General features: G+C 30.5%; 1 protein-coding gene across 1 annotated transcript in view; it reads right to left on the bottom strand.

Moving 5' to 3' along the window:
- The window catches only part of LOC106460879 (CREB-binding protein-like), a 71694-nt gene that overhangs the window by 49292 nt on the left and 10025 nt on the right, over nucleotides 1-12377 (bottom strand). Inside the window, exons 2-4 of the mRNA XM_013920638.2 lie at nucleotides 5913-6796; nucleotides 4035-4241; nucleotides 651-1095 (exon numbers count right to left, since the gene is read on the bottom strand). Of these exons, the coding sequence (XP_013776092.1) occupies nucleotides 651-1095; nucleotides 4035-4241; nucleotides 5913-6796 (1536 nt within the window). The remainder of the gene's footprint in view (nucleotides 1-650; nucleotides 1096-4034; nucleotides 4242-5912; nucleotides 6797-12377) is intronic.

Below are 12377 nucleotides of genomic sequence, written 5' to 3'. Positions count from 1 at the left end.
TGTACTCGGTTGCTAAGCCTTTTAAAATTTTGTACGTGGAGGATATGAAACAACCTTTTTTTTAGGTTTTATATATATACAGTTGAATAACCAAAAATTCATAAATTACTATATCGATACCATAGAATTCCACTATAATCTATCAAGCTTAGTAACTAAGCTGTATTTCAGTCAAAATAAATATAAAATTTTGAGCAGACTAAAGACAACCTACCTCCTTGAAATCTTAGTTCAAAAGAAAGAGATGGCATCCAAACACGTTAATATGTCTGAGGAAGCCACTAGGGGACATTCTGAGCTTCCAATTGGTTATTTATGTCATATATAGAAGTGTATATAAGGGACCATTTCCAAAAACAAGTCAACAAACGCGATGACATGGCCTTTCACCCATGACCTGTCTGGAAAGGGTTAAGGAGAGCTACTGCACATGAAGGTTGTGTCATCAGCAGAGTTCATATTAAATATGTGGGAGTTAGCTATTGTGTGTGAGGAGGGGAGGTATCGTCTCGTAAGAAGAAAACTACATTAACATCCCAGAAAAAATTTAAAAGAACAACAGCATTTAATGAAAATCAATTTGAAAGGAAACAAAGTTAAAAGACTTGTACTGTATATTTGGTTAAGTCTGCTCAAAAGCTGATACCTACCTGCCAACTGCTGTTTCCGATCTGCTTGCTTTAAAGGTAAACAAACTGGGCAATCACTTCTTGTGCAGTTCTTCCAATGTGAAATGATCTGTCGTGATGAAGCACAGTGATTAACCTGACAGGACTTTCCAGCTTGACAAGTTGTCATATGGTTTAGCACATTTTTCATAGTTCTACAATGTGGAAGTGAACACTGCCGAATTTCGCCATTGGCCTGATTTTCACGTCTCTGGCATTTGTGTGCATGTAGAAGTAAAACCAGCTGTTGCTGGATCAACTTCCGTTTTTCAGAATCCGCAGTTGATGGATTTCCACTAGCTTGTGGAACTGAGATTCCTGATGCTAAGCTAGATGTGCCACTGGGATTTTGAGGTGGTGGTCCCTGTGTAACAGTCTGTGTTGTAGATATGTTTGGACTTGTTACTACTTGTTGATGTAGTCCATGCTAATAATAAATATACATAAATCAATTAAATAATCAAACAGTGATATCAAATTCTATTTTAAGATACAAACTTTCTGTTAAACACATCATAGTTTTAAAAACAATAAGATCAAACTATAAAAAAAATCTGTTGTGCTTAAATTTAACAATAAAAAATACTGAATAAACTGCACTGATTTTTTTAAAATTATATATGATCTAACATTATTACCTTAATATCTTATTTTTGAACATACGGAACACTCTGCCCTGAGGATACTCTCAAATAACTATTCAGTAAAAACTTACTAAATAATTAGTTTTAGCTTTAAAAAATTATATTTCATGTTTTTATATAATGTTTTATATTTTGAAACATCCAAAATTTTCTTGAGAGACTATTTTTAGGAAACATTAAAAATACTTCCTTTCATCTTAGAATGTTAATTGCATTTATCAGTTCATCATTGATCATAGTTTTATTTTGTAAATAGAACCAATTTTAATGTTATGGATATTTCTTATGGCTATGAATCAAAAATAAAAAAACTGACAAAGATTTATTAACAAGTTATGACACAATTGCATCAGGTCAAGCTATGCAAAAAAAAATTTTTTTTTGCTAACAATATTCTTGGTTAAGCTCAAGTTGTATCTAATGCAGTTCCTCTTCATCAAACAGAGTTCTTTAATTCATCTACATTGTTCTAATTTTGTAACTTAACAATAATATTCAATAATTATGGACTTGAGCCAACAATATTTTGCTATCACCTACTCTACTCTCTAAACCTAAATAGGCTTACCTTTAAACGATAATTAATTTGCATACAAATATAACTTAACAAAAAATTGATTATTAATGTTTTTCTCTATAGGAACTACATCTAATCACTTTGCTATAAAACTATAAATTGTTTAATGCACCACTTTATTGATTCTACAATGATGTAAAAAATTTATAATCTGCTCTATCCAATGGTATTTAGCTTTACCTGTAGCTGTTTTCAAAACTGGGATTCATTAGTAGTTGTTCTCATGACAGGCAGTAACAACATAAAATGATGGAACATTAACTGCAATAACAGTAACTGCTTAGCATTCTTGCTTTATTTACCATTGGGTACTTGCTTTTTCCTAGAGTATTTGATGTTGTTAACAAATTCCAGTTTATGAAACTTAATTTTTAGACTGCTATCTAAGAAAAAAAAATTTTTATAAATATAACCAAAACACAGAATCAGACAACGTTTACTGTGCTATTGCATATAGTTAATGTCTTTAGTTTTTTAATTAAATAAAATTAAAAATACACTATTTCTATTATCATTAACTAGCAGCATTACCTGACATTTCCTGGGTTTTTGAAAAAAAAAAAGAAACCTACTCTCTCTCTGTTTCCCCATTCTATATTTCAATAGGTAAAAAATATTTTGTGAATTTATAATAAAAACACCACCTTAGGTTATTATTTTGAAAATAAACTATGAAATTGTTTTAAATCAGGGCTTCCTTGTGAATAATATTTTTTGTTTTTCCTTCACTGGCAACAATAAATAGGCCCTTATGGAGAATATTTAGATTACGTTATACACGTACGAGTACCCATTCTGGTGAACAGGTTAAGCCTAGCTCTATTCCCCCCCATTCCCATCATTCCTCCGCAAATATTAAAATTTCAAATGTAAATATGTATGTAATATTATGTTCAATTTGCTTTAATGTAAATTTAATAAATTTTTATGACTGTGGTACTGTATTCACATTATGATATGTATAAAACATACTACAAACATAATGCAATATTGTACTTTATAATGTAGCAAAAGAAAAAAAATCCACTTCCAAGTATCAAAACACCTGGAGGAAAAAAAGTAGAATAAAATACATCCATTGACTTAAATTTAATCTCATTCTACACAAGAAGTATTATAATGTAAGCCTTACTCTTTTCACATAGTCTATTTTATGGCAGATGGCATAATTTATTTTATAGATTAGGCCTACTGTTTGCTTTTTTATATATATAGATTATAATTCTGCATACAATTATTTTGGTTAAATATATAATGCAATAGTAGATGTATAGTTAATGATATATATATTTAAACAGGCCTATAATGCTATATTCTAAATTCAATGTTAACTCAAGACTTCCCAAAAAATGTCAAGTCTGCATAGAATTTGTGTAATGCATATGTTAACAATAAAATTATTGGTTCAGCTAGCTGACGATAGACACATACATAGGCCTATATTGCTATATTCTAAATTAAATGTTAACTCAAACATATCAAAAAATGTCAAGTCGGCATAGAATTTATTCATGAAATGTATGTGTTAATGATAAAATTAACAGTTCAGCTACCAGATGATAGACGCGTATATCAACGAATTAGTCGTTTAGTGCATCTTCAAGTGAGGGAAGTATGACCTACACAATGATCATGGCAGAAAAACAAGCAAGCAAACAGAGATTTTGAGTTTTATATATAGATACCTAGCTATGTTATGTATATGATCCCTTCAGTCTATTAATTGCCCTTTGGGTATGAAAATGATGTTACTTTAAGTTAATAAACCTTTAGTATAAGGATATAATGTAGCATTATGCTTTTTTTTTATGACAAAAAGATGTAATGCCTTATTTGATATTACTGCATGTGGTTCAACATATTAATTACTTAAATATCAGTTTTTCATCTCACACCTATAACATTTCTCATAAGAATTTATTATATATAATTCTTTCACCTACATATTGTATATTATCCATAGTCAAACACAACTGTTACATACAGTTATGAGCATAATTTCATTTAGCCTTGTCTATTATCACATGATCACCTGCATTACAACACGGTAATAATTTCATAAGGATCATTTGACCTTTGGTCATTGACAATTTAGTTGTATCTCCAAGAAAGCAAAAATATTGTTCACTGAGAGCTTAAACTTACATTTTCTAAGGATGGATTTACAGGTGAATGAAAACGTGGACCTATGTTCGTCATTCCTGTTGTATTTGATGGGTGCTGAGCACCTGCTAACACAGAAGCTACAGAGGTGGGCAAACCAGGAGAATGTGTTCTTGAAACTGCCCCACTGTTTCCAGCAAAGCTCCTAGACATCTGTATTTGCCTTACAGCAGGTCCAATTCCTGGACCCTAAAAAAATTAACAAAGAAAAATTATTTTGCATTATGATCATTTATACTCAGTATTTGTATGTGCCATAACTTAAAACAAAGAATTAATACTACTTTACAAGCAAAAGCAAATTTGTTCTTTAAGGCTTTAGGGGCTGGAGTATTTTTACATTAAGAAAACTTGGGAAATTTTAGGGAAAACTATGAAATATGTAATAAATAAAAACTTGGTTATTTTTATACATATAATTTATTAATCTTGAAATAACAAGTTAAAGGCTAATATTTAGTCTTGTATAAAAATTTAAGACCAAATATTTAACATTTCACAGGAACCTGAGCTCTTTAAAAGGTCTAGATAAAAATCCTAGATCACAAGAAAGAACAACAAAAGAAAAAGGATATGACCCTAAATTTGAAGACTCCACAGTTTAGGTGCCAAAGAAAAGCAATACAGCAAGAAGTCAAGTCTAGTCATATGAGGTAACAAAGGAATGAGGATGAGGCATGTATGTCCCAAAGTGGTGTTGGTAAAAATAACTGAATATGTAAAAAAAATACACGAGAAACTTAGTCATGAAATCACTAAAAAAGGCTGAGGTAGAGTCAAGACAATATGGGTATAAGATGAGGCAAAAAACCAGCAAAATATCTTCCGTCACAAACAAGAAACATAGTTGGAGGTATGTTAGGAACAAAAGAAGGCTCAGGCCGCATTAAAGACTATCAACTGCCACACAAAAGCTGTCACCTCTCCCAACAAACAAAGACAAACCCAATGCCAATATAGTTGATAGGCTAGTGTGAACAAAGTTGTGTTGTTTCATACCAGACAACAGGAAGTTACTGATATTTGTGAAACAATGTCTTTGTAGTAGATACCTCCACCAAAAAATGCCTAAATCTGAAAAATTCAGGAGCAAGAAAATAAATGTTGTTACACGTGAGTGCCAAGTCGATAAGTGATGACTGTGCTCTACAGTATGGAGTCAGCTGCACTAGAATGGTATGTTGCACTCCTATTAATGGAGGGGTGTTGCATGCTACAACCCAGCTATACCATGTGTAACCACGTGATATTAGGTGGAATCCTCAAAACTAGTAGCTAGCTGAAATTGTACATATAGAGGGCAGCACAAATTGAGAACAGCTATTGTGACAGGAGGTAAGGTATTGTATCAGAATTTGATACTTAGGGTTAAAGAAAACTGTTTTTATACACTAATTAATATCAAAGCCAACTATTACCAAAAAATTATCAATATTGTATTCTTTGGCACATTTTTAAAATTTGCAGTAGCACAACTTTTAAATGTCATACCTGCTTACCAAAATGCATTATGCCAAGTTACTATATCACTAATGACACAAACTTCTAACAAAAATTGATTCTTTGGATTTCATATAATTCCATACACAGGTTAGCAATATATAGTATTCCTTTTGTCTCTTGCATATTACTGAAAATGTTTTGGTACAAAATTTTTAAACATTTTGATATCATCAGCTTACCACACAATACATTCACACACACACACTTTTCATGAATATTCTTAGCAAATAATAGTAAGTAAATATGAAACTCAAATATGTTCTGCCAATATAATTAAAGAATTAATTTTAACCTAATAATCAATAACAACATTCATTAATTATATCTTAAAGATACAGATATATATATGTTTGGTACCTTCATTACTGTCATTGACTGAGAAGTGGCGATGCCAACATGGCTAAGAGGATTCTGATAAGTAGTGTTCTGAGGAATAGCACTGGCCAGCATGTTGTTGTGTGTCATGTTATTGGCTGATACAGCATTGGTGGGCATTCTAATAGCTCCAGAATTGTTTACATTCATCTGAGGCCCATTCATCATTCCTCCTCCTCCATCAAGAAGTTGAGTCTGTTGGGGATGTTGCAACTGGGTTTGAGAGAATTTGGTAGGAAGATTTTGTTGTTGCAACTGCATAGGCAAATTAGCTGATGAGCTCAAAGATGAGATGGTAGTTAACAATTTCCCTTGAGAACCTAAAAGTCCACTCTTGTTGACCCCTGAAGACATACTCACCAATGGATTAATACCAATAGAAATACTTGACCCACTATTTAGATTACTGTTTATCAGACTATTTGGTATGCTTGTCAAACTGTCAATATTCATGGTATGGTTATGAGTCAAACTAGACACTGAAGTCCCAGCTCTACTAACTATCATGCTTGGAGAAGACAGATTTGCATGAGGACTTTGTACATCACTCATGTTTTGCAAAATGGCATTAGGATTAGAAATTGTCTGGTTACCAGACAATCCTGAATGATTCTTAGAACTTGTTAGAGCACCATGACTAGATGATGCCTTGTTTTGAAGGAGGTAAGATAACTGTTGTGGTCTCTGTGGTGACATAACACTAACATCTTCCTGGTTGAGTGATGAGTCTACTGCACCATTCTGCAAATTCTGGCCAGAGTGAGAACTAGATTGTAGCTGCTGTGTTGGCTCAGGTCTTGTTTCTGTGTTCTTAAGTTCTTCTGGAAGTTCATTTTCCAACTCCCATAAGTTTCCCAAGTTAAAATCTACAAAAATAAAAAACAAAAGTGTACATACAACATATTCATGTATCATTCACATCTATAAGTGACACTGTCCTTTACAAAGTGGCTGAAAAAGTTGCATTTTGTAAAACATATTTTAACAAATTAATGCAACAAAAATATCATGATACACAAAGTAATTATGTTTCAAAGTCTATAAGGTGGCAAATATGCTGTTTATATTGGAGAAAACAACTTTCAGGAAATCACTTAAAAATTTGTAATTTTAACACAACATTAACAAACTGCCATCAACAGAAAATTGTATAGCTATTACTTCTGAATTTATATGATATTAATAATCCTCATCATAATGTTACTGTTGTAACAGTTTCTACCATTCGGAGGGTTCTTGGGTAAAAATAATGTCAAGTTCAGACAAATAGGTGTAATAACTCTCACTGTCTAACTCAATAACCAATATGAATATCTCATTAACTGACTAATTCACAAAGTCTGTGATTTATGTACAATTTAGTTTTGTACATGATACGGGAAACTTTCAGATTCTACTGGGGCCTTAATTTTTATGAAATTTCTACATCTTATGTCATAACATGCTACCTCCAGCAAACAAACATAGAAATTAATATTAGAAATATAGTTGCAAAAATTATCATAATTGTGTGAAATGACTTTGTTAGGTTGTGCTCTAATGCCAAACACCCAAGGTAAATATAGCATAAAAACTGTTGAAAACTATTTTTGCCTTTATTTCTGATTTTACCCTTAAACCTTAATATCTTTTTTTTAAGGTAAAAATAAATGATTTTTATATTGGTAATCTTTTCTCTTCAAGTTGAAGAAAAAAAAATCTTTAAAACTGAAAGAATTTCAAATATAAAAAAAATACAAAGTGAAGTGTGAAAAATTAAAATATTTATTATTTACATATTATATTGTAAACAATGTTCTCCACTGTAAAGCTTAAACAACAATTTATCTTGACACGATATCTAAAATAATGCTCACCCTTAAATTAAATAAATGGATTTCCTTCAGTTTGCATGTTCTCCATTTGAATTCAAATCAAGTGTTTTATCATTAAAAACATTCACATAACTTTACAAAAAATATTTTATAAAAATTAATCATGTCTTCAATTAGTAAAAATAGCACATTCAGAATACCAAAACACCCTACTATAATATCACAAATATTTCCTAAATGAGCCCTATTAATCACATTACAAATCACTTTTTATGCAAAATGCAGAATGAATGTTAAGTCAGAGATTTATATGCCAAAAAACAGTATAGTGTAAAAAGATTGGAACTTTCACCTGAAAACAGCCACCAGTTACTAAGTTTTATCAATATACATATATATATCTATCTAATGCAAAAGCATCACCGGTGTCCATTTTTCATGCCAAGACTACATCTTTTCTTACCAATCTCAACCAAATTTAGCATGTACTATTAACCATATCTGGGCCAGCAGGGCAACAGTGTCATCCTCATTTGTTTTGTTCTAACGTTTAAAATACTTAGCCTGCTTGCATAAAACTTGGTACACACTTGCTACATATGTAATTTGTGCTTGAAAAACATTGATCATTTGATTTAGTATTTGTAAGTTCAGGTTGTTAATTTTCAGAAATTTTATTGTAAAATAGACCCTTTTTCTTAGTTTCTGTTGTTTTTTTAATGTATCCAATAGGCATTTTTTTCAATAAAACTAACTAGTATCTATGTTGTTTTAATAACAAATACTCATTTTCTCATCTGTTCATACAAGCCCTTACATACAAAGAAAGTAACTTTAAAAATATGACAAAATGAAATATTGTTGATCAGAAAGTTCCATTTTATATATTTTGTCTAACTTGTTTTATTTTCATCAGATATTCATATAGTTGTTTATCTTTACCTAATACATTTTTGGCTAAGCTCAATTTCTTTCTGATAATTATATCTTGTGTTCAATGACTAAGGAGTTTTTGTGTGTGTTTTGTTTGAGTAATAATAAATTTACTAACACACACAAATAAAAAAGCTTTTCTTCATCTGAATAGTTTGGCATCTCCAAACTCCAAGCTTGCTAGACTACTCACTAACCCTAAATATCCTTACCTTACATCTTCTGGTATCAAAATATTTTGTAGTTTTAAAACATTCATGACAAAAAAAAAAGATTAACATGAATGAAAATATCACCAAAAGAAACTATAAAAAAAAACCAGGCTGGTGGTTGTTCTAAGTTTTGTAAACTTCCCATTATAATCTTTTGTACTTCACAATGAGGTAAATAGACAAGAATCATTTAGTTCCAATCAGATTTAACCATTGGTTCTATCTTAGTTGGAGAATGAAATTTATTAGTCACTGTCCAACCCACCTACTGTGACATCATAGAAGCCCCTGAACACAGGGTTCTTGAAATAGACATTGAGAGAAAAGAAAGTCAATTGAGAAACAAAACCTTGGATAAGTTTTATTTCTAAGGAATGCCTGAGTTTGGGTAAATGGAAACCTATACTCTGGGACAGTCACAAAAAAAGTGTTCAAAATGTACAAGGGTTTATTTTTTTTTACAGGTGATACCCACTGGAACTGCACAGAGCTCAAAGTTCAAACACTTTTTACATTTTAGTTTGCAAATTACAATAAATAAATTTTACAATGTTACAAAATGTTAGTTCTAAGATATTTTTGAGTAAAAAAATTTAAATAGTTAGAAATACTATTTTTACTTAAGTTGTGAAATTTGTTATGCAAGCTTTCCCTCAACCCTTGAGAGCTGCCCATTGGTCCATATAGAATTAAAGCCATTAGTGAGTGATATCAAAAAGTTGGTATCTAGGCCTGACCCTCTTGCTATGTCACCATCTGAGTAGCTCCTATGTATTTCCTACTTGCACTGTTTTATTGATCTATACCAAACTCCTATGTCACCCCATTATGGCCCTTTGTCTTCCTCATGCTTTGAATGGGTATGTCAACTGGTAATGTACAAAAACGAAATGTGGAATATATTCAAGACTTGTAAATAACCAATTATATAGTTTCAATGCAGATAATGTATAAATGGAACAAACTACCAAAGTTTAAATTTTTTAATGTACAAGAAGTTTGGGAATGTTTTTAATAATAGTAAGTGGAAAGTAATTTGATCTGCTAAAATATACAACCTGATGTGGTAGGTAATACTGTATGAAATGATTAAAAAGAACCGTGTTTCAACTTTTTATGAAATTTTTGAAAAATCACATTTCTTTACAACAAATTTAGTTTAGTTTTGCATTTCACGGTTTAAAAAACTAGATTCAAATTTAAAGACAAAATATCTACGTATCAGTGTTGAAAAAAGTTTAAATTTCCAGTAATGTTAGGAGAATTGCACCACCAAAGTATCTCCACTTTGTGTTTTATACATTAGTACCTATATACGTCTTCAACTAACATTGAGAAATACTTTCTGACAATTATTTAAGGATAATGTAATACATATACGAGTTTAATAATACTTTTTAAATGTTTTCCTCAACCTATTGTTTTATTACCTTTATTATTTACAAACTTATTGGAAATTATTATCAACAAGCTTGGGTTGAACCTTAAAAAAAATCTTAAAATTTTTAGTTGTATCTTACTAAACAAGGGCAGTGAAAAACCATATTAATATTGACGTACTTTTTATATAATATCACAAATGTAATGTTTTCCTTACTGTAGGTTTTAATTTTTCTAGGAGCAGATGCTATGTTTCAACTTTTATTCATATAAAATTGAAGCCTAATTAAGAGAATATTATGATTGCAAGTGCTAAAAACTAGTACTTTTTCCAACATTATGTCAATAATTTTTCCTGTGTTAAAAAAATTTGCTCCATCCATGCATTTTTTAAACTTAAGTTTGTAAACAGAGGAAAGAATCTGACTTTTAGAGATCATGCACACCAAATATTAGAGCTAGGAAATAAGTGAAGTTGGTTAATCACTTAATTGTCGAGCTCATTAACTGATTACATTCAACCAATCAATTATTCTCACAAGACTTATACAGTTAAAATAACTTAAAATTATATTAATCTATTTGATCTTGATTATAGTTGTGAGCCATGACACTAATCAATTAAGCTCAGCATCCATGAATTAATTGTAAATAATAATAAGAAATTATAATGGCAATATTTTGATTACTTTGATAGATGAAAAAATCAAAAATAGTAATAACTGGAAACACTAATTTTAATTAGTTGATTATTTTTGACATTAATCAACTGATGTATAACTTCAGTTAATCGATTATTTTATGTGACATGAAACAATATAATCGATGTTCATACACAATCAATTATATTGATTATTTAAGTTAATCACCCACCACTACCAGCTAATTTTATCCAAAAAAAAATATAAGCTCAGTTTCATTTCAGGAACCTAAAAGTAGTGTTGTAAGTGAGTTTGTCATAAACACTTTACATGTCATTGGTATTACTACCCGAATCTCATCTGAACGAGTTGCACTGAAGTACCTCAATAGGGGCACAGAAAATAAAAGAGGAAGGGAATTATTTTGAATATCAGAAGCAAGATCAGTCTTAGTAAAAACAGTAGGACCAAAAAGGTTACAAAAATATGGAATATTTAAGATGAAGTTCCTAATAATGAAGGGAAAAAGGCCCTCAATGGTATTTTCTACTGGCTACCTATTCAGGTTATTGACACTGTTAGACATTAGCTCAGAGAGGGTAGCATGCTCCTACAGAAATAAATTTATCATTATCAGATTATAAAAGTTTACTGAACCAGTTTGTATTCTTTCACATTAAGCTGAATAATGTTTTGAGAATGAAAACTTTTTCTCATTTGGCACTTCAAAGATCCTATTAGATATGCTAATTTGATATAGTGCTCTTAGTAACAGGAAAGATACAGTCAGAAATGTAGTAGTATAAAAATAAGCAATCATAACATCATTATCTTTGATGTTTATTTTTAAACAAATTTTACAGCTAATGTAAATTATGTTTTCAATTTTGGAAAAGCCAACTTTCAGTAATTGTAGGTAATTATGGAAAAGTATGATTAGATGGCAAACCTTATTGGGAATAATAATTACAAAGCTTAGTAAATTTTTATGAGCTTAATCATGCCATATTTCTTTTATATTCTTGTTTAACAACCAAATGTCTATTTCTAGATGGATAAATCGAAGAACTTAATTATGAACAAAGAAAAATATCAAGTTAATAAAATAAAAAATTATATGATGTGATTTCCTTCTTTAAGCTAGCAAAGCTTAGAGAAGGTGTTCAATCCACAAAAATTATTGTTGCAACAAATGGTTTCTGTAATTAGTGTTCAGACTGTGTTTGTTGTGATTCAGCCAGCCTGATGAGCTCTGTATTGTGTGAAACGCATCGTCGACAATGGATATGGTATCAACAGCATGGTTGAAATACCACTACATACTTTTTATTCTTGAAAAACCCTAAGTTACTGAATACAGTCGATAGTGCTACCAAAATGAAGATAGTTATTATTACTATAGCTAAGAAAAGTTATGAAAGTGTATTAGCTCAATTTAAAATTCACCTAAACAGAATAAAATCAAAC

This window comes from Limulus polyphemus, unplaced genomic scaffold (genome assembly GCF_000517525.1).
Source record: "Limulus polyphemus unplaced genomic scaffold, Limulus_polyphemus-2.1.2 Scaffold36, whole genome shotgun sequence".
NCBI lineage: Eukaryota > Metazoa > Arthropoda > Merostomata > Xiphosura > Limulidae > Limulus > Limulus polyphemus.
This window is presented reverse-complemented; position numbering and strand designations above follow the sequence as displayed.